The 24100-nt window shown below is 37.1% G+C and overlaps 1 protein-coding gene across 1 annotated transcript in view; it reads left to right on the plus strand.

The window, feature by feature from the left end:
• ADGRV1 (adhesion G protein-coupled receptor V1) overlaps positions 1-24100 on the plus strand; it is a 531821-nt gene that overhangs the window by 187283 nt on the left and 320438 nt on the right. Inside the window, exons 72-78 of the mRNA XM_059919079.1 lie at positions 95-269; positions 922-1057; positions 2274-3379; positions 6970-7087; positions 7944-8115; positions 13171-13413; positions 17682-18089. Coding sequence (XP_059775062.1) covers positions 95-269; positions 922-1057; positions 2274-3379; positions 6970-7087; positions 7944-8115; positions 13171-13413; positions 17682-18089 — 2358 coding nt within the window. The remainder of the gene's footprint in view (positions 1-94; positions 270-921; positions 1058-2273; positions 3380-6969; positions 7088-7943; positions 8116-13170; positions 13414-17681; positions 18090-24100) is intronic.

The raw sequence follows: 24100 nt of genomic DNA on the forward strand, positions 1-24100 counted from the left end.
GTGTAAACAAAGAGAAAGTTGACTTTTAACCCACTCTTCAGAAAACAAGAACCTTTAGAGAGAAATAAAATGTTCTAAGCATGTTTTTCCTCAGGTTGGATTTGAGTCTACTGCTTTTCTACTCATGGACATTACTGCCGGAACAAGCCAAGCTGTGATTTCTAGGAGAGGCACGTATGGCTCTCTCAAGGTTTCCTGGGCGGCTGGATATGTTCCTGGGTTAAAAATCCCCGAATTCGTTGTTGTTGGCAATATGACCCCCAAAGTGGGTGAGTTGTGGCTTTTCTAGGATTTTCCCTATAGAACATGGAAATGTGTAATTGGCCACTAATTTTCCTGGATCCTCTTTACTCTGGACAATGAGCTATTTGCCTTCTAATACAGTCCTCTCAGATTTAAGTGATCGGAATTTCACAGACTGCTTGGTGAGAATGAGAGGAACTTTATTCGTTCACATGGAAAACTTCATACCTCACCTGGAAATAATGGTCACTAAGCAGACTACTCTGTTTATACGTGAGGAGTTTGTTAAAAGTAGTTCTAAAAACCTAACGTGGCCCGTACGATAATCAAAAAAGACACACCTTTATATCCATTTACATGTTCATCTGAATATTTCTGACAGTTGAGCAGCTGTTATTTCATCTACTTTAGTTATACCATAAGCTCTGTGAGGATCAGTGAGATGCAAAACTTAGATGGTTTGACCTCTACCTTGTAAAGTAGACATGATTAAAGGCAAGGTGTGTGTGGTCTACGGAGATTCCTCTAAATTTATTTACACTCCCTCCCCCACTGGCTTTTTAAATGTTTTACCTTTTGTAGACTGTCATAGAATTTTTCACTATATTTTTAAGAGTTGAATCCCAATTTAAGAACTCAGAAATGAAACCCAGCTTCCCTTTTCATGTTCCCTGTCAGGGAGTCTTTCATTTTCCCATGGAGAAGAAAGTAAAAGAGTCTTGCTGTGGACATTTCCTAGCCCTGGTCGGCCAGAGGCCTTTGTCATTCACCTCTCAGGAGTGCAGAGCAGTGCCCCTGGTGGGGCTCAGCTTCGGTAAGACCAACTTGATTTTCAGCCAAGAAAGTCTCTGAGGAGTAAGCTGGAATTTACCAGTTGAAACAAAAAAAGGACACAAGGATCTCTCTCCTTGAAGCAGAGGCGAAAACAGTTTTAGTGTAGAGCAGTATATGGCCTGCATTGCCAAAGATGCCACCACCCACTGCTTGCTTGAAGAGCGTTTATCATGACCTCTCGCTCAAGAATGTTGGCCTGAGGTGACATCTCCAAAAAGAACCATGATGGCAAAGCCACCTATTTTTAAAGGAAACTGTCTTCTGAAAGGTAGCCAAAAATACCTGATTTCTCCAAGAGATAAAGAGTAAAAATAAGAAATCATAGTAGGATAATAAGGTGACTTGAACTAGTAGTTCTTTTGAGTTTAATTTATATCAGTATATTTGCAGATAAATATGTCCTGGTCAAAAGCAATTGACTTTTCTCATACGTGGGATGGACTTGATCAGAACAGCAGAGGACAGATCTTAGAGCCAGACTCCTGGGTTTAATCTTGGCTGTGTCACTTACTTTCTGTGTGACTTTGGGAAAGTTACTTGATCTTTCTGTTCTTTAGCTTACTTATTTGGAAACTGGGAAAAATGTGTGGGCAAAACCAGTGTGTGTTCAAGTGTGTTTGTATACATATTTATGTATGGGAGATATTGGTTGGTGGAATCCAATATGGCTTTTGATTATACATATGCCATTCAAAAAGTGTTTGGACACAACGTATTTTAGGTTAACAAATTCACACACCTTTAACAATAACAATAATAGCTAACAGGTTTTTTTATTTCTTATTTTTACATTTATTTTATTGAAGTATAGTTGATTTACAATGTTGTGTTAATTTCTATTGTACGGCAAAGTGATTCAGGCTATCAGTTTTATAGTGCTTACCCTAGGCCAGGCATTGCCCCCCTCCTCTCTCCATATATATATACATATATACATATATATATACATATATGTATATATGTATATATATATGGACCTTGTTAGGTCCTATCACCTGCAACTGCAGCTCCTGTTCTTACCTTTCTTGTGCTCTGGTATATTCATCAATAAATAAATAGGGTTTTATGGAATTTGAAAGGGCATGTCATTTTTAAGATGTCCTCATGAGCAGTATCTTAAGTGTGTGAAAGGTGAATCTCTACAGTGGTATTCCTATTTTTCATCAGTTCTCTCATGGTTTAATTTTTTTTTCCAGATCAGGTTTCACCGTTGCTGAAATTGAACCAATGGGAGTCTTTCAATTTTCCCCTAGCTCAAGAAATATCATAGTGTCAGAGGATACACAGATGATCAGATTACATGTACAAAGACTGTTTGGGTTCCACGGGGATCTTATTAAAGTTTCCTATCAGACAACTGCAGGAAGGGCAAAGCCCCTGGAAGACTTTGAGCCTGTTCAGAATGGGGAGCTGCTTTTCCGAGCATTCCATGCTGAGGTTGATTTTGAAATAACTATTATTGATGATGAGCTTCCTGAGATAGAAGAAGTTTTTTACATTAATCTAACTTCAGTAGAAATTAAAGGATTACAAAAATTTGATGCTAATTGGAGACCTCGCCTGAATCTAGATTTCAGTGTGGCAGTGATCACAATATTGGATAATGATGACCTGGCAGGAATGGATGTTTCCTTCCCCAAGACAACTGTGGCTATAGCAGCAGACACGGCTCTTCCTCTGAAAACCGACTCCTCCACCACACACCCTGACACAACCAAGATAACTGCTATCCCACAGCCAACCGAAGTGGTTGCCATTGTTACTGAGGCGACTGGTGTGTCTCCCATCCCTGAGAACCTTGTCACCCTTCCTGGTACGTCTGCTATGTCTGAGAAGCCTGATGTGCCCACTGTAACTGCAGATGTTTCCATTCATGGAACATTTAGTCTTGGGCCATCTGTTGTTTACGTCGAAGAAGAAATGAAGAATGGCACGGTTAACGCCGCAGAAGTTCTTGTCCGAAGAACTGGTGGGTCTACTGGCAATGTCAGTGTAACAGTTAAGACTTTTGGTGAAAGATCTGCTCAGAAGGAACCAAATGCATTGCCCTTTCCTGACATCCATGGGATTTCCAACCTAACATGGGCAACTGAAGAAGAAGATTTTGAAGAGCAAGCTCTTATCCTTGCATTTGTAGATGGAGAAAGAGAACGTAAAGTATTGGTTCAGATTTTGGATGATGATGAGCCTGAGGGGCAAGAATTCTTCTACGTGTTTCTCACAGACCCACAAGGGGGAGCACAGATTGTGAAGGGAAAGGATGACAGTGGGTTTGCAGCTTTTGCCATGATCATTATTACAGGTATATATTTGGAGTGATGGAGTTAAAAATGTACTTTTGTGGTACAGAATTTGTAATAAGATCATTCTATCTTTAATTTAAGAAGGTGAATTACTTGACTCACTCATAGTGAATCATTAAAATTTTGTTTTCCTATGGCATGAACCCATAACATAAACTCATGATGTTGTTCTGAGGTGCCAGGCTAGAGTTTAATGGACTGTAAATGTCACTTAGCTCAGAGCCAGCTAAACAATTAAACAATTTATAAATCTGTACTTTCACAATAAAGGGAAAACCTTAAAAATACTTAAGTTCATGTACTTCTTCTGAAATATGCTTAATCACCCAAACATGATTGCCTCTCCTGTTTTGAAACCTCATTCTGAATTTCCCAACCACTTTCATTAATCTATCCCAGAGTCTAAGATCTCATTGTCAGAAAATTCTTTATATCTGTTGGGAAATATATTAAAACTATTTCCTTTTGTTCTGCTTTTGAACCAGTGCAGTTTATATAAGTTTTGTACTATTGGGGAGGTGTGTGCATATATAGAGTTCCTCATGCATGTTATAAAATTTTTTGGTGATAATTTGCAGTTTTCCTCTGAAATCATACTATATTTCTTTAAGTGGCTTAGCTCAGCTTGTCAATACCTTACTGTAATTAGAGTATTGACAAAGCTGTCTCATGATTCTTACCTACTCCACTCTTTCATACAAACAGTTATACATAGTGTTTTAGAGTTTCAGATAACACTATGGTAAAACACAGTGAAAAGAAAATTAAAAGTTATGAAGCCTATATTTTGACCCAGCTCAACCATTAATTGAGGAATGACTAAATCATTTAGTGTTTATGCTTTGTTTTTTATAAAAGGAAATATTTAGAATAAGCATGTTTTTGATCCCCTTTTAGGATTTGGTGCTTCCTAGAATTTTATTTATTTTAGCCATTCAGTTATAATTCAGTCATAATCTTACAATTGTGTAACTTTTATACCCAGCATCATCTCATTTATGCTACCCTACAAATTTACACCAATTAGAATTGTCATTTATTCCTCTTTCTTCAGTTTATTGAATATTGTAAAGTCAAATTCTATTCTCCAAGTCACTTACTGATTTTGATTCACATTAGCTTAATGCCATCTATATATTTCTATTAAAATTGTTTTGGCACTCAGCAGCCTCCTCCCCCATTCCATGAAATAGATATTTTATTACATTTATTTGAATAAGACCAGAGCTGACAATCAAAGTATTTAGCGATTAGTTTGACAGAGGCACAGACCAATCACAATGGTTGCTGGAGGCTTTTTGCTGTCCCAAACATTCCCATTAGTTACTGGATCACAGGGAGATCTCATAATGGTTAGGGTGGTGACAGAGGGTTCTCTGGGGGCTCCAGACAGCAGCTGTATTCCAACTGGAATGGAAGTGCTACTCAGTCAGTTTGGCATACCAACGCATACCAATATGGCGTGCTGATACTATATCAATATGGCATACCGGTGCCTACCCATGCATCAGCTCTGAGCCTAACTCACCAGGCAAATTCCCATTTATCAGCTCTGAGCCTAACTTACCAGTCACTCAGTTGAGCCTCGATGAAGTTCTCTAATGAGAAGTTCCCTACCTAACATGGCATCATAAGTACTTGGCAAATGATTGGCTCCTCTTAGTGTCACATGATGTAATTCACCAGCACTTTTGCATGTCAGGTATCCTAAGTTCCCTTTGTCTGTGAATGTTCCTATCATTTTCTCCTCACCTGGCTTTTTAAAAAAATTATTTTATTGTATTTTATTTTATTTTTTTGGCTGCATTGGGTCTTCGTTGCTGTGGGCTTTCTCTAGTTGTGGCGAGCAGGGGCTACTCTTCATTGCGGTGCATGGGCTTCTCACTGAGGTGACTTCTCTTGTTGCAGAGCACGGGCTCTAGGCGTGTGGGCTTCAGTAGTTGCGGTGCATGGGCTCAGTAGTTGCGGTGTGTGGGCTCAGTAGTTGTGGCGCACTGGCTTAGTTGCGCCATGGCATGTGGGATCTTCCCGGGCCAGGGATCGAGCCTGTGTCCCTTGCATTGGCAGGCGGACTCTTAGCCACTGCGCCACCAGGGAAGTCCCTCCTCACCTGGCTTTTTATTTTAACGTAGTATTTCTGTTTTAACTATATCATTAATTTTGCTGATTCCTCTTACCTTTAATCTTCATAATCTCACATTTAGATTTTAGAACAAACTTTCAAGATAAATCAGGGGAAAATAGTTTATTTTGTTTTGTTTTTGATCATTGGCACGTTAGAAGTTTTGATTCATCTTACTGGAAATTTGACATCAACTTTATTATTGTAGATGTGGCAAGGGAAGTATTATACTCATTAGAACCATGCTAGTTGCTATTGCATTGAAAAAGAAAATGAAGGTTCTGCTTGTGGGAAGCTTATAATCTATTATTAACTGAGAGACCAAATTCCCATTAAAAGTGACCAGAAAACAGTTGCTGCTGAAGAAAAAAAAGTTGAGGTCTGGTTCTGATGCAGGGCTAAGAAGCGATTGTAGTGATTAATTGGTGAGGATGAGGATGGGCATCTGGCTGAGACAAAACACACATGAGGCACCAGGACAAAAGTGGTCCATCACCTCCATGTCCCTAAGCCATGGGCTCCACATTTGCTTACACTTCAGACCTGCAAAATAGGGGCTGGTAACCACTAGCTTTCCCCTTTCGGGACAGTTCGGTGGGTTTCTGTTTCCTTACAGAAGTTCTGTCTACTTGGAATCTCAGGAGTCAGGTTTCAGGGTGAGGGGTACAAATGGTTTTTGAGGCTGATTGCTTCGGATCATTGCTTTTAGGATCACTTTGCAAAACTGAGTCATTGAGAAATAGAAAGCAGCAGGAACTGTTTATTGGTATTTCTCTCGTCTGAGAAGCTAGTTTACATTTTGGCAAGGATTTGGAGTGACTTTCAGTGTAGTGTGGGCCCTAGGTTTGTTCCAGTTTAAACACAGTTTTGTAGAATGATGGTGCCTGTAACCTCAAGAGTTGCTCAGAGGAGTTTCTTTTATTCAGAGGTTCTCAAGAGTTCCTTAATAGTTCTGTTTTTCTCTGGGGAAAATAACCAAATGTGAAACATAAATGATCTTTTGGGTCAACTCTCTTATAGGAAAGTTAACAGTCAGATGGAGTTCATGTATTCACTAAATATTTATTGAACACTGTTCTTGGTACCAGGGATACAGCAGTAAATAAAACAGTTGCTTCTCAGTAGAACGTATATTGTCAGGATGCACTGATCTTAAACAGTAGCATCAAGGACTATGAAATAAAAAGTAGAGGCTCATCAGAGAGAGGTGAGCATGTTGTCAATATGGGGAGCAGGATATGATATTTTCTTTCTTTTAGTCTTCTGTTCTCAAAGTGTCAGCTACCTTGATGTGATCATTTTGATTCTAGTCTGTTTTTAGTAAAGATCGTTCAATGTTGTAGCTCCTGCCCACCCCATTCACTTGTGAATGTCTCAGTTTTATACCATCTAGCTGGAAAGATGAGTGAAGCATTGGAGATCTTTTAAAGTCTTAAGAATATTATAATCTTCTATTTTTCTTTTCAGGGAGTGATCTTCACAATGGCATCATAGGATTCAGTGAGGAGTCCCAGAGTGGATTGGAGCTTCGTGAAGGAGCTGAGATGAGCAGACTGCATCTTGTTGTCACAAGGCAGCCAAACAGGTATGTTTATATATATGTTGAAGGTGTAACATCCTGTATATCTAATTTGAATTCATAAAATGGTAGAGGCAGGATGAAATGTTGGTAGAAGAAGGTGGGGTGGAATTTGGCATGTCAGTGTTCAGATGCTCTAGTTCCTAATCTGTGATTTAACACGCTTGGTTTATGAACATAACTTGGGGCTGCCTTAACATTTTGTACTTTATAAAGTACCATACAGATGTTAGATTATGTTAAGTCATCACTTCATCGTATTTACTATTCTCTGATCACTCCGAATACGCAACCATTTACTGTTAGGGAGACTGGGATTACCAACGTTTTGCTTGCAACTTAGTACAGTATAGTATACCTGAGTGTTCATCATGTACGTGCACTTGGTATGCACACATGTACATGTATTTGTACTACCTTTTCCAGTTTGGGTCTAAATATTCTCTGAAAATGTAGGTCATCTCTTGCCCTTTATTTTTATAGTAACAACCATTTTGGCAGTAGTGTTTTTCCTTTAGAAGGATTCTTGTTAAAAGACAAATGAGGAACACTTACTTGAAGGCAAAGGTTCTCTATAATTTTTATGTTCATATTTCTGGTACATAGCATCAGGAATCATAGTTCAATAAATACTTAATTAGTACTGAATAAAGTGTGGTTAAAGAAATGCCATGTAAACTCTGGCCTTAATTTCTTAACTGTAGTGTGGAGAATTGGTTATTTTTGACATTATCAGTGGGAGAGTAAGTGCTCTGCTTTGGATGAAGAGGTACACTCAGGCACAGTGATAACACATTCTGCATTAGCTACAGGAATAATGCACTCTGTGACTGCATTTGCATAGGTTTTGCTTTGTTCCTAGAGCCTTTGAAGATGTCAAGGTCTTTTGGCGAGTCACGTTTAACAAAACAGCTGCTGTGCTCCAAAAAGATGGTGTGAACCTGATAGATGAATTTCTGTCTGTGTCAGGGACCACAATCTGTACAGCGGGTCAGACAAAGTGCTTTATCACCATTGAGCTCAAACCAGGGAAGGTAAGACACTATGAGACACAGTATTGGCAAATTCTGATTATATTTCTTTACAATTAATCATTTTAAAGCCACTTTGTTGAAACTTACACATTGCTTATGTGGAGATTCTTTGTGTCTCGCCTAGCCATAATGTCTAAATCTCTTAGATGAGCAATAGATGTCACACTTAGAATTTATTACATTATGAATTTTTGTAAATAATCTCATCACTTGTGTACTTAAGACTTACACAATGTTGTAAGTCAGTAATAAAAAAACTTGTATCTCAGTGCTAAAAAAAAAAGCTCATCAGTTTTCTCTGTTCTGTTTCTTGTCATTTCCACGATTCTTCCTGGCCCACCTGCTCATTGTGTGAATGATCCCTTGAGTCATTTTCAGCCAGATTAATATCTCTGGTTACTCTGAGTGTTTAGTTTTTTGCTTTTATCATATTGATAGATTTGGTCGCGTCATGTTATATCCATAGATTTCATCCAGAATGAAAGTTCTCTCATTCTCTAGAGAGTTCAGTTCTGACCCACTGAAGAAGCACCGAGGCCATGCTTGATGAGCCTTTGGATAAATTTCTGTTGGTTCATGTTGCACATGGCACCCAGGAGCCAGATGGTCCCCCCTCTTTCTAAAGGAACCTCCATTATTCAAATGGTATCGGTCACTGATGACCTAACAGAGCTTTAGTCATTTAGTAATCATGTGTGGCTTTTTTTAATGACTATTTCATGATACTTTAATGCCTAAGGAGCACTCAGTAGTATTTGTTCTTTGTCTACTACTTAATTTATTAAACTCAAGTATTTATACAAAAACTAGCCATAATATTACGAATGTTCAAAAGTATCATGATTTCTTTGTACATGCCAAACACTCTAAACAGCAGAAAAAGCATTGCACAAATAAAATTATTTCCAAATGCATAGCTATATTTAAACTCATTCTAAATAACAACCCTGTAGATTTAACTCTTTATTCATTTTTTTCTCTACTTGTTTTTTCACTTTCTGAGAATTACTGAAACAGTTATATTGATCTTCTCTAAGATTACAGTGATACATATTTTCATACCTTCCCAGAACTGTAGTAATTTTATTGGTTCCAGAAGAGAAAGAATAATCGTCTCAGATCACTTAAGGTTACATGCTCTTGGTTATCAAGAGCTCTTCGTTCTTTGTTAGGACCACAGGTCCTGGTGCTTGTCTGAAGCTGTTTCAAATGAGAATTGCTGGTCATCTGATTGGGGTCCATTTGATGACTTGACTTGTGAGATCAACATTTTTTTTTAAGTTCATGCTTTACAAGTTAATTTTTTCAACACCATGTGTTTTCCTCAGAATGATTTGTTCTTTAAATTTTGCAGTGCCAGCTTTAACTTAACCATTGCCCTGTCACTGTTGAACATGGAGCTGGTCTATTAGTGGTATTGGAAAGATAGACCTGCCTTGTTAATATCTTGTTAATATTTAAGAAGGCAACCTAGAGGCTTTACCTCATAAGAAATGAGATAACAAATCTGTGATCTTAGTGCATCTCTACAGTTCATCTGTTCTATCGTATTCAAACAAACATTCAATTGCATCATCTTTCAACTTCTGTGTGACCAACAGTACTCTTTAACTTCTTACTTGTTTTCATCTTCATTTGTATGTGTTTCACAGGTCCTAATAATTTATTCCTATTTTTGGTGCAATTCTTACTTTTTCTAGAAATAATTGTTTTATTAACATTTTTTATTAAGTCTTTACTAACACACGAGAAGAATGTTTATCATTCCTTAATAAATGAATATATACTTAATAAAAGATATAACTGCCTTGATATGTTAACATTCTCCTACACATTAAACTTAATAAAATATTAGGTATACACTATTATACTCACATTTTTCATTTTAACCATTTTTTAATACATTACAATAACTTTTCTCCTTTAAGTACCATTATAGATTCAAATTCAAGTAATTTTAATTGCTTACTAAATGCTTTTCTTTTTGCTACTCAAATAGTCATGCCATGGACACTGAAAGATCTATTAAGCTAGTCTTTTGTCTTTTCATATTGCTTTAAAAATCTCTGGATGTTTATTTGCTTTATAGCAATAACCTGTGTTCTAGAGCCATCTTGATTTTTCCTGCTCTAAGACATCCAATCAACTATTGTCTAAGAACTTGATTTCTTTCATCAAAAAGAGTTTCAGAGATCTGAATGTATGTTCTGGAGATAGGCATGAGAGCTCATGGTTGACAAAGATGCTGCTGTGAGCCATCTTGGTAGTGACGGAGCTAGAAAATATGTTTCTTCAAATATTGAGTTCCCACTGATTTTTTTTAAACTTGGGAAATTCCAAGAATTTTCTTTTTAAAAGTTTTTAAGGGGCTTCCCTGGTGGTGCAGTGGTTGAGAATCCGCCTGCCAGTGCAGGGGATACGGGTTCAAGCCCTGGTCCGGGAAGATCCCACATGCTGCGGAGCAACTAAGCCCATGCGCCACAACTACTGAGCCCATGAGCCACAACTACTGAAGCCAGCGCGCCTAGAGCCCATGCTCCGCAACAAGAGAAGCCACCGCAATGAGAAGCCCGCGCACCGCAATGAATGCGTAACATTAGACAAGTTGCTTAGCCTTCCTGAGCTTCCCAGACTTGGTTGAGTTAATAATAGGGCTGTTAGATTAAATGAGATAATGACTAAGGTTTTTTGACACGGTTCTTGGCAAGGAGTTGGCCCTTCACAAGGGAGGGTTACTATTATTCAGAATGGATGGGAACGGAGCCCGAGGTGATTCAGTGACTTGAGTAGTCACCACATCAATGCTGGTGGCAGGGGAGTGACAACAAAACAACACAGCAAACGCAATGCACGCTTTCATCTGTAGAGTTATACCACTGATGGATGGTGGTTTCTTCTAAAGACGCTCAACTGAAAGTTTTTCTACTCTATCATATCTCTAATTATCGTCCCTATAGTTATTCAAAATTTTCATTTTCAAGTTATAAAGAATTTAAGTAACTTTCCCCAGGTCAATTACTTGGCAAAGATTAGAACTCATCTTTTGAATTCCAGTCCGTTTACCCTTTCTCTGCTGGATATCTTACTGTTCTGTGGTTCTGTCTTATGGTTCTGTATTAGCAAAATCTATAAAGGTCATAGTTAATTAACTTAAGATGCATTTCTTAGCCCACAAAATCTGTTTAAACCAAACAGATTGTCTAAAAGTTTGTTGCAAATATTTTTTAAAAGTATTTAAGTAAGACATTATTTCATTATTATTTTGTTTGCTTCTGAGCAGGTCTGGGCCCAGGAAAAGTTATTTTATACTAGTTGGGCAAAAGATCATCCTGGAATGCTGCTGCCCTAGCTAGGAAAGGAACTTGAGTTCTTGTGAGGTCTCCAGTCATATTTAGGTCCAGAGAGGTTCAGATAACGATCTGTGAGTTTTGCTTTCCCCATATACTTCAGGCATATTGTTTGAATAGAGTATTTTGTTGTAAGACTGGAAGATTCCTTTTGTCTCTTCTAATTATGTGTTGGCGCCCATCTGCACACTGTTCAATTTGCATGGTTCCTTACTTAGATTATAACATATTCTTTTGACTCAAAGTAGTTATAAGTAATGTTTTAATCATCATCACAATGAGAAGAAATATTATGCTGAAAAACAAAGACAGGAGTATGTTGGAATGTAATATGCTGAAATCCTTAGTTAAATGAAACTATTGTGAATTCAAGCTCATTGGCCATTAGGGAATAATAGTTATTGAATATAGTTACCCATACTTTTCTAGTGCTTCAGTTTATTGTATTTGCCAAGTTTAGTTTCTCAAAAGCGGGAAGAGTGCATTTACCTTCATTTCAGTATTTACTGAGAGTTGATCAGCAAAAGTAAAGCATAATATACACCACAGGAAAACTAAATATGTTTCTTCAGACAATAGAAAGAGATTAAGTTCATTTATTGTGCTACTAAGAAGCAACTCGTTTTGAATAATACTAAAGAATTTGTTGTATTGCTTCATGACATAATGATTCTCATTAAAATGATCACAAAACAAATGATGAATAAGGTCCTTGCTGATAAATAAAAATGATGCATTATAACAAATTAGACAATGATACACGCAGTTGAAAATGCTTCAGCTTAGCTCTTGGAGTTATGCTAGGAAGCTAAAAATGCTGCTAAGATTTTTAGATTATTGTGTAAGAGCAAGTAAGTAAAAACAGGTGATTGACAGTATGTTATAGAATTGAATTCAGGCTTTGAAAAATTATTTGAGATTGTTGAGAAAGAACCGAGGTAAAACATGAGCAAACTGTAACCAACAGACTAAACTTAGATTTCTTGATACAGAATTTAGGGAAATTTTGAAAAATGCATAAAATCACTAAATTAACTCTTATCAATATTTGGTCATATTTATGTAAAACCCTTTAAAAATAAAACCTTACAAAGTTGAAGCTCCCTTTCACTCCTATCCCATGTTTTTTCAATTCCACACCCTGCCCTACCCCAATTGCCACCCCTCCACCTGAGATAACTACCATCATGGTGTCTTATTTTCCTTTTTACTCTAAATAAATATGTATCCATTAACAAAATGTAGTAAGCTTTATGTAATTTAAAATTTTACATTTATTGTAGCATGCCATACATATCATTATGCAACTTGATTTTTTACTCATTATCATGTTTTTGGACCCACCCATGTTGAAAAATATTGAAATAGTTCATTTTTTTTAACTACTAGATAACATTTCATTGTATGAATATATCTTATGTATCCTTTTGTTTATTGAAGTATGCATAGATTGCTTCCTGACATTGATTTTCTAGTAAGAAGCTCACCCAGAGAGAGGAAAGGTATTAAAGAAAGACCAAAACTAATAAATCTCATGGTAATCTAACATAAGATTTTAATTCTGTAATTATACAGAGTGTATCTCTAGATGTATACTTATTTCTGTAATAATGTATATGAATAATACTATTTCTTAATATCAGAATTATCTTAAAATAGAAATCTATTAGTAATCATCCTTTTTTTTTTCCTTTTATCTCATTGTCAGATACCTCAAGTTGGAATGCATTTTTTTGTGGAACTGTATGAAGTAACTGCTGGAGCAGCCATAAACAATAGTGCCAGATTTGCACAGATTAAATTATTACAGAGTGATAAACCTCCAAGCCTCGTGTATTTCTCTGTGGGTTCTCGGCTGCCGGTGGCTCATAAGAAAGCCACTCTAATCAGTCTGCAGGTGGCCAGAGACTCTGGGACAGGACTAATGATGTCTGTTAACTTCAGCACCCAGGTAAGCATGCAGTATGTATTATCACACAGTAAGGTTTTCTTCTTTAACTTTAGCATGTATAATGAAACAGTGAAGAATTGATATATTATTTTCTGAATTACCATCATAATTCACATTATATTTATTACATTAAGCTTTATCCTTGAAACAGTTCAATTTTTTTCACTTAGATTATGTTTTAAAATGATAGTCTTTTGTCTTTTTTTATCTTTTGGAAAAGTTGATTATACAGTGCAAAGCGTCTTAACATAAATCTCTTCTATAAAATCTGTAGAGAGTTGAAATTTCTTCAGAATGAAACTGTATAAGACCAGAAACAAAAAGTATGGGTCTTTGTTCTGATTTTTACCTGAACTAGTTGAAAATCTTCCTCAGGACTTCAAACGCTAACTGATCTTTATGTCTCTTTAAATCCATGAGTTCATGAGGTCTCACAGCCACTTTTCACATCCATCATATTAGGTGACATCAAGTGAAAGAGAGGGAGCAGGTGGGTGTCCAGGGATTCAGAAGAGTAATGCTACGAAGCGCTAAGCAACTAGAGCCTGGGGCTGGTCCACACAACATGCTATACCTTTCGAGCATTATGTTTTAAACTTTGTTTTAGGAGCAAAACTCTAACATATTAAAGCAAAAGTGTACATCTACTTTTCTTCAAGCATGATTGTAGATGTTGGAGCTTGCCCACCTTAGCCCTCTCTTATTTCCCCTTGACTCATATAACTCCCAAAACCCCACAGTTTGGAAACTACCATTCCGGACAGCGCTACCATTTCCCCGGTTTCAAGATTTCAAAGCTGATGACACTTTAGGCCTCAAGGTATCAAAGTTGTTTTCTGTTTTTTATACAAAGTGCTGTTTAGTATGTCTTTGGTTGTTGAGTGGCTCAAACACATAGAACATTCTGTGTATAAAATACAACATTTGTGCAGCCAGTTTGCTGTAGCAATCATGTGAGTCAGGGATCTGAGGTTAAGACTGGAGCTGTGGGTAGTGAGCTGTCCTGGAAGCTTGCCAGGCAGAAAAGTTGTCTTTATGACAAAGTCTACAGCTTGGCAGGTGAGAAGACGACACTCTATATCATATGAGACTCTAGAAATAAACTCCATCCTAAATAACATTGAAATAGTACGAACATGAAAAGAAGTACTTTGATTCATGGAGATTTTAGCATTTTTTTCTTTTAAGCATTTAAGATGGGAAGAGAAATGAGAAAAAAAATATGTGCTTCCTTCTTCTCCCATGAAATATATATCATCATATGCTCACTACTTTGTAGAGTGGAAGACTGGAAGAAGGGATACAAAGATTTGAGGCATACTTTAGTTCACACACTCAGTTGAAAGGGGAGTTGAAAATGCCAAAATAAGAGTGTGAATGCCAATATCTCTTATCATATTTATTTATATTCTTTCTAGATTATCCACAAATGATTCCTTGCAAAATACATACTGTCACTAGCATGTAACTCATAGCATTTTTATAACACTATAAAAATCAACATAGAGGATCTCTGTGGTGATGAAAATGTATCTTGACTGTATCAACGTCCATATCCTGGTTGTGATATATTATAATAATGCAAGATGTTACCAACGAGGGATGTTGGGTAAAGGGCACAGGAGACCACTCTTTATTATTTCTTATAACTGCATGTGAATCTATAATTATCTCAAAATAAAAAGTTTAATTTTAAAAATTAGAAATAAAAGTTTTACCTCTCTGGTACGATTTTATTTTCCTGTTGCTTCATTGCCCCTGCATTTTCTCTCTCAATGCTAGGCATATTGTTAGAAGAGAAACTCATATAATTCTAGTTTCCAGTAGCTGACAAGAATGAGAAAATAATTATGGACCAAGTTGCTATTCTGTTACAGTGATATTAATTTTGCTTTTACTTTAAACAGATTTTAATAATGTAGTTAAAACAATAGCTGTAGCATACCTACCCTTCGGTAGGTCAGCATTCCTGGTACATAAATACTATAAGTTCCCTTATATCTACACATTTGTGATCTAAAGTTAAGGGATATAAGGATTTGAGATAATGAAAATATCACTCATTCCAGTTATCTTTCTAAGCCAAATTTGAAAACCAATTCCAGATATTTCATTTGTATATATGTGTACTAGACCAAAGCCCACAAGTTCAAGAAAGAATATGCCTTTCCTTCTTATTCTCACATTGCTTATTCTATCAAAGGCCATTTCTATGTTGATTTTCGTTGCTTTTAAATTGCATAGTGCTTCTTTTTTGTGTTTGTTATATGTATTTTATAAACACAAGAACATTTTGATTGTTCCATTTCCTTTAAATGTCTGAATTGTGAAATAAATTCTACCAGAAAATAGTGAACAGAATGTATATGTGCAGTTTATAGTAATAAAATCATCACCACCTACTTTAAGAAATCCAGCTTAATCAGGATCTTAAAACTAGCTGCCACGAACTCTTCTCTGATGCCATCCTGCTTTTTCCTTGCAGAATAACCTCTCCCCATCTTGCAGATAACCTCTATCCTATATTACATGATGAATTATTACCTTGTTTTTATTTATAGTTTTACCACATATCATATGCTGTAACCTGTTTTGGAAATTATGCAGATGAGATTCTTCCAGTTGTATTGTCTTACGGTGTGCATTTTTTGCTCAACAATGTTTTTGAGAAATACGTGTGCTAATGTGTACAGTTCTTTCATTTTTTTTTTTTTTTATTAAATTATTCTTTTTTTTTTTTTTTTTAAATTTTATTTATTTATTTATTTATGGCTGTGTTGGGTCTTCGTTTCTGTGCGAGGGCTCTCTCTAGTTGCGGCAAGTGGGGGCCACTCTTCATCGCGGTGCGCGGGCCTCTCACTATCGCGGCCTCTCTTGTTGCGGAGCACAGGCTCCAGGCGCGCAGGCTCAGCAATTGTGGCTCACGGGCCTAGTTGCTCCGCGGCATGTGGGATCTTCCCAGACCAGGGCTGGAACCCGTATCCCCTGCATTGGCAGGCAGATTCTCAACCACTGCGCTACCAGGGAAGCCCCAGTTCTTTCATTTTTCCTGTTATATGGTATTCCAGTGGATAGTTTAATTTCTCCATTCTGAAGCCAATAGTCTTTTGTGTTGTTGCCTTCAGCAAGGCTTTTTTTCCCTACCATTATGCTGCAGAGGCTCTTGAAAACCCTTTTTCTTCATTGATTTTTCACTTTTTGTAACACTTGGTCACTTCCTCCTTCTGGATGTGTGCTCTTCTCCTTTGGGCATCTGGAGCACCACACTTTCCTACTCTTAACCCTTTTCTCTCTGGCAGCTCCTTCCTGTTGCCTGTGTTGGTCTTCCTGACCAATAAATATTGGGGTCCATCTAGACATACTCTCTAGGCTAGACCATCCATACCTGTTTTCTTTCAATATCTTCTATAAAATGAGAACTCCTGAATTTTTATCACTAGCCTCCTCACTGCCCTGGATCCAGACTCATATATCTGATTGCTCTTACCTGACATCTTTGTTTGAATTGTCTAAAAGGCATCTCAGGCTTAATATATATAATACATAACTCTTGATTTCTCCCTTAGCGCTATTTCCCCCCAGTTTACTGCCTTTCATTCAGGCACACAGCCAGGAGTTCTCATTCTCCTCGCCTCTCCATCCAGCATTGAATGAATCAGAAAGTCCTGCTGACTCTACATTCAAAATATGTTCCCAGTCTGAGTACTTCTTACCCTTTCTACTTACACAACCTAAACTACCGTTTGTGTTTTTTTTTTTTTTTGCAGGAACTAATGTAAAAACGCTCTATCTCTTCTTCCTGCTTCCATCCTCATCCCCTGCTACAGCCTAACTATCCACAAGAGCCAGAATACTCATGAAAATATGAAATAATATGTGTCTCTCTCCTGCTGGAATCCTCCAGTGTCTTCCTGCCGTACTTTTGTATAATGGACATACATGATCTGACCCCTGGGCATATATGCCTCTGAATTTCTTCAAATTGTTAGTAAGCTCACAATTGGAGAAATTCTGTGAGGCAGTAGTGACATTTCTTTTCTAATTCTCTTTCTTGATCTATTCTAAGGCATCCGTCTTTCCTGATCTCGTCACTGTATGATGTGTATTTATCTCTCTGATTTGTTTTAGGAAATTAGAAAAAGTATAAAACCTCTTGTTTTAATAGTAACATTGTTGTGGCCCATCAGATTGTTTAGGAGAAATAAAATTTGTTTAGGACAAGATCAGAGGTTTATAGTTTCACTTAAGTGGTGTTGTTTAATTTCTAGGAGTTAAGGAGTGCTGAGACAACCGGTCGTACTCTCATATCTCCAGCTATTTCTGGGAAAGACTTTGTGAGAACTGAAGGCATGTTGATCTTTGAACCTGGCCAGAGAAACACCGTATTGGATGTCATCCTAACACCAGAGACAGGGTCTTTAAATCCATTTCCTAAACGCTTCCAGATTGTGCTTTTTGACCCAAAAGGTGGTGCCAGAATTGATGAAGTGTATGGGACCGCTAACATCACTCTTGTCTCTGATGCGGCTTCTCAGGCCTTTTGGGGGCTTGCGGATCAGCTGCAGCAGCCCCTGGATGGTGACATTCTCAGCAGGGTGCTCCACAGTATTAGCACGAAAGTGGCAACGGAGAGCACAGATGAACAGCTCAGTGCTGTGATGTATTTAATAGACAAGGTAAGAAGCCCTCGCAAATGTTAGCAGTTGCAACACGCTTCATACATTTTTTTTTCAGAGAAATTTACTTTATGTGGGGAAGTTCTTTCTAAACATAAAACAAAACCCCCAAGTCATAAGGGAAATGATTGATAAACTTGACCACATAAAGTGTAAACAAAATTTCTCTTTGCATATACCACAAGCAAAATCAAAAGACACCTAATGGTTATATATCAATTATATCTCAATAAAACTGGGGGGGGGGAGTAAGAAAAAAAGAGAGCGCTAATAGGTGTGGGGTATATTTATGCAAATTTATGTATAACAAGAATGTTTATTTCAGCATTACTTATAATAACAAAAATTGGGAAAAATAGCTATTAAGAGGGGCCTGGCATATCCATAAAATGTAAAAATTTTTTATGATTTAGACACAAAATAATTAGAATAAGACAATAATAAAACTGGCATTGAAAATGTAGATAATCACATGGTAGGGTTGAAATTTTTTTTTTTTTTTTTAAAGATTTATTTATTGATTGCTTGCTATGTTGGATCTTCGTTTCTGTGCTAGGGCTTTCTCTAGTTGCGGCAAGTGGGGTCCACTCTTCATCGCGGTGCGCGGGCCTCTCACTATCGTGGCCTCTCTTGCTGCGGAGCACAGGCTCCAGACGCGCAGGCTCAGTAATTGTGGCTCACGGGCCTAGTTGCTCCGCGGCATGTGGGATCTTCCCAGACCAGGGCTCGAACCCGTGTCCCCTGCATTAGCAGGCAGACTCTCAACCACTGTGCCACCAGGGAAGCCCCTAGGGTTGAAATTTTAACAGTAACATACAAGATGCCCAATTAACTTTGTATTTCAAATAAACAATGAATATATTTTTTATTATAGGTATATCACAAATAAAAATAAATATTTTTATTTACAGGCACTATTTGGGACATACTTATATCAAGCAATTATTGGTTGCTTATCTGAAATTCAAATAGAGTCACCTATACGTTATCTGGCAACCATTCTTATGTCCCATATGTACTTCACATGTGCTCTAAGATATCCTCGAATTCAGGAATACAGGATAGAACTTCCAAGTACTGATACAATGTCATTCTATAAGGTCTTGTATTTTAAGTGAAATTGTTTCATATTTGTAAGTTTTATTATCCCTCAGATTCTAACTTCTTTGAAACAGAATCTGCTTTATGCTATATATTTCTTTATAGGAAGAGCTCAACAAATCTTAGTTATTGTTTAGTTAGTAGTAGAAGTGACTACTTATTTATGTTCAGTAGAAACAGCTACTGTGCTAAAGAGAGCAACAGCCTTAAATGACTCACTATAAAGATGTTCTGGATAAAACTCAGCTGTGGTTTTGGGCAAATTTTTGTCATGACATAATATTCTATCCCTTGATTTTCCTAGGTATGGTGCAATGAAAATTATTTAAAATGCTGTCATTTGCTTTAATAATAGTATTTGTCTTTTAAGACTGCTGGATTTGATATGCAAATTTTTAATTTCATTGGGTTTTGCTTTCCAGGTCATTGAAGCTTGGTAAAACACAAGTCAGGAGGCATTGCCTCTAATTTTGTGTTCTAGGACACTTGAAAAACCACAGGAATAATTTCTTCTGTGAAAGTTTGATAGACCCTCCTTTCCCATAAACGTCCCCCCTTCTTTTTCCTCTCCTGACAGTTTTTAAAGTTTTCCCTGTGGTTGATTCAGGTTTTCCACTTTTTCGTAAGACAGTTTTGATAATTTGGGGAGTTCTTTTCATTGCTGTTTATGTAAAATTGCTATTTAGATCCAGCATATTTCTTTTTATTATTTACTTTTTAATATTATATATCTTATATTTCAAGAATTATTTTTTACAGTTGATTTATTTTATAATCATACAAATGATGATTTAGACTTGGCTCTATATTTTCCTACCTGGTTTTGTATTTCATGCTTGCAATAATTTTGACTGAATTGTCTGCAGACTGAGTCAGTCTGTGTTGTTATTTTAGGACGAGCAAATGGGATGTTTTGAGTCAAGGAAGGGTGGCTGTCACAGGTGCCTCCTGGGATTGGCCGTTCATCATCTCTGTCTCCCTGGAAAAGCTAGGAATCCTCTTTCTGCCTCAGTTTCCTTATCTGGAAACAAAGCAAAATAACACTAGCATCTTCCTCACCGGAATGTTGTGAGAATTAGAGAAGTTAGTATAACGTGCTGAGAACAGCACCCTTACAAACCAAGGGTTACATGAACGGCCTTTTTGTTTTATTTATTTATTTATTATTATTTTTTAGACATCTTTATTGGAGTATAATTGCTTTACAATGGTGTGTTAGATTCTGCTTTATAACAAAGTGAATCAGCTATACATATACATATATCCCCATATCTCCTCCCTCTTGCGTCTCCCTCCCACCCTCCCTATCCCACCCCTCTAGTTGGTCACAAAGCAGCAAGCTGATCTCCCTGTGCTATGCGGCTGCTTCCCACTAGCTATCAGTTTTACATTTAGTAGTGTATATAAGTCCATGCCACTCTCTCACTTCGTCCCAGCTTACCCTTCCCCCTCCCCGTGTCCTCAAGTCCATTCTCTACATCTGTGTCTTTATTCCTGTCCTGCCCCTAGGTTCTTCAGAACCATTTTTCTTTTTTTTTTAGATTCCATATATATGTGTTAGCATACTATATTTATTTTTCTCTTTCTGACTTACTTCACTCTGTATGACAGTCTCTAGGTCCATCCACCTTACTACAAATAATTCTGTTTCTTTTTATGGCCGAGTAATATTCCATTGTATATATTTACCACATCTTCTTTATCCATTCAACTGTTGATGGACCCTTAGGTTGCTTCCATGTCCTGGCTATTGTAAATAGAGCGGCAATGAACATTGTGGTACATGACTCTTTTTGAATTATGGTTTTCTCAGGGTATATGCCCAGTAGTGGGATTGCTGGGTCATATGGTAATTCTAGTTTTAGTTTTTTAAGGAACCTTCATACTCTTCTCCATAGTGGCTGTATCAATTTACATTCCCACCAACAGTGCAAGAGGGTTCCCTTTTCTCCACACCCTCTCCAGCATTTACTGTTTGTAGATTTTTTGATGATGGCCATTCTGACTGGTGTGACGTGATACTTCACTGTAGTTTTGATTTGCATTCTCTAATGATTAGTGATGTTGAGCATCCTTTCATATGTTTGTTGGCAATCTGTATATCTGCTTTGGAGAAATGTCTATGCAGGTCTTCTGCCCATTTTTAGATTTTGTTGTTTGTTTTTTTTGATATTGAGCTGCATGAGATACTTGTAAATTTTGGAGGTTAATCCTTTGTCAGTTGCTTAATTTGCAAATATTTTCTGCCATTCTGAGGGTTGTCTTTTCATCTTGTTTATGGTTTCCTTTGCTGTGCAAAAGCTTTTAAGTTTTATTGGGTCCCATTTGTTTATTTTTGTTTTTATTTCCATTTCTCTAGGAGGTGGGTCAAAAAGGATCTTGCTGTGATTTATGTCATAGAGTGTTCTGCCTATGTTTTCCTCTAAGAGTTTGATAGTGTCTGGCCTTACATTTAGGTCTTTAATCCATTTTGAGTTTACTTTTGTGTATGGTGCTAGGGAGTGTTCTTATTTCATTCTTTTACATGTAGCTGTCCAGTTTTCCCAGCACCACTTTTTTTTTTTCACACACACACACTGTATTTTATTTTTACAAGAGATAAATAGACTGACACCAAGCATTGTACATGGATGACCACAACAAAAGCAACAATGATTGCAATTACCAAACATGAAACACACTCATACTATGTCATAATATTGACATTCAGTCCAGTAATCCTCCACTGTAACAGCTCCTTTACTTTGCAGTGAAAATTGATTTGTATATTCTTTGCCTCTGAGTCCTTGTGGGATTTTTTTTTTTTTAATTCAAACTGAAAGTCACAAAAATTATACTCATCCTCCTCAGTTCACTCAGTCCCATGTAATTAATTTTTTTTTCATCTTGATCTTTTTTTTTTTTTATGATTATTCTATGTTTATTTAATTTATTTTATTTATGGCTGTGTTGGGTCTTCGTTTCTGTGTGAGGGCCCCCCCTAGTTGTGGCGAGCGGGGGCCACTCTTCACCGCGGTGCACGGGCGTCTCACTATCGTGGCCTCTCTTGTAGCGGAGCACAGGCTCCAGGCGCGCAGGCTCAGCAATTGTGGCTCACGGGCCCAGCCGCCCCGCGGCATATGGGATCTTCCCAGACCAGGGCTCGAACCCGTGTCCCCTGCACTGGCAGGCAGACTCTCAACCACTGTGCCACCAGGGAAGCCCACATCTTGATCTTTTGTTAGCACTTTTATGAGTTCATCAGTTTTTCATTAGAGTTCTGAAAATGCTTATTCATTCAGTTCAGCAGTACAGTCAGTTACCAGAAACCTGTACTTGTCAGTCTTTTCCATGAATTTCTTGAAGATGAAACCCTTTTATAGGAACATATTTGCAAAATCATCAGAGTACACCCAGAACTGTCTGTAAATGACAAAAGACTTAAAAATGACCACGGTTAAAGATTTGATGAAAGTTCATAATAATGCAGTTGACAAGAAAATTAGTTATTTCTGAGATATACATTTTAAAGTAATAACTAGGATTATTACTTATAACATTATACCAGAACATATAAGATTTTTAGAAATTTCATGTAATGTCTGAAACATTTATATTAACATATTGCCATACATAATTCCATACAAATACAAATATAAGATTTTTAGAAATTTCATGTAATGTCTGAAACATTTATATTAACATATTTCCATACATATTTCCATACAAATACAAATATAAGATTTTTAGTAATTTCATGTAATGTCTGAAACATTTATATTAACATATTTCCATACAAATAACCCAATGAAAGTTTAGTATTAGTTGTTTTGTTTGTTTTTTATACTGCAGGTTCTTATTAGGCATCAATTTTATACACATCAGTGTATACATGTCAATCCCAATCGCCCAATTCAGCACACCACCATCCCCACCTCACCGCAGTTTTCCCCCCTTGGTGTCCATATGTCCATTCTCTACATCTGTGTCTCAACTTCTGCCCTGCAAACTGGCTCATCTGTACCATTTTTCTAGGTCCACATACATGCATTAATATACGATATTTGTTTTTCTCTTTCTGACTTACTTCACTCTGTATGACAGTCTCTAGATCCATCCACGTCTCAACAAATGACTCAATTTCATTCCTTTTTATGGCTGAGTAATATTCCATTGTATATATGTACCACATCTTCTTTATCCATTCGTCTGTCGATGGGCATTTAGGTTGCTTCCCTGACCTGGCTATAGTAAATAGTGCTGCAGTGAACATTGGGGAGCATGTTTCTTTTTGAATTACGGTTTTCTCAGGGTATATGCCCAGTAGTGGGATTGCTGGGTCATATGGTAATTCTAGTTTTCGTTTTTTAAGGAACCTCCATACTCTTCCCCATAGTGTCTGTATCAATTTACATTCTCACCAACAGTGCAAGAGGGTTCCCTTTTCTCTACACCCTCTCCAGCATTTGTTGTTTGTAGATTTTCTGATGATGCCCATTCTAACAGGAGTGAGGTGATACCTCATTGTAGTTTTGATTTGCATTTCTCTAATAATTAGTGATGTTGAGCAGCTTTTCATGTGCTTCTTGGCAATCTGTATATCTGCTTTGGAGAAATGTCTATTTAGGTCTTCTGCCCATTTCTTGATTGGGTTGTTTGTTTTTTTAATATTGAGCTTCATGATCTGTTTATATATTTTGGAGATTAATCCTTTGTCTGTTGATTCGTTTGCAGATATTTTCTCCCGTTCTGAGGGTTGTCTTTTCGTCTTGTTTGTAGTTTCCTTTGCTTCGCAAATGGTTTTAAGTTTCATTAGGTCCCATTTGTTTATTTTTGTTTTTATTTCCATTACTCCAGGAGGTGGATCAAAAAATATCTTGCTGTCATTTATGTCAGTGTTCTTCCAATGTTATCCTCTAAGAGTTTTATAG

Source organism: Balaenoptera ricei, chromosome 3 (assembly GCF_028023285.1).
Source record: "Balaenoptera ricei isolate mBalRic1 chromosome 3, mBalRic1.hap2, whole genome shotgun sequence".
Classification (NCBI taxonomy): domain Eukaryota; kingdom Metazoa; phylum Chordata; class Mammalia; order Artiodactyla; family Balaenopteridae; genus Balaenoptera; species Balaenoptera ricei.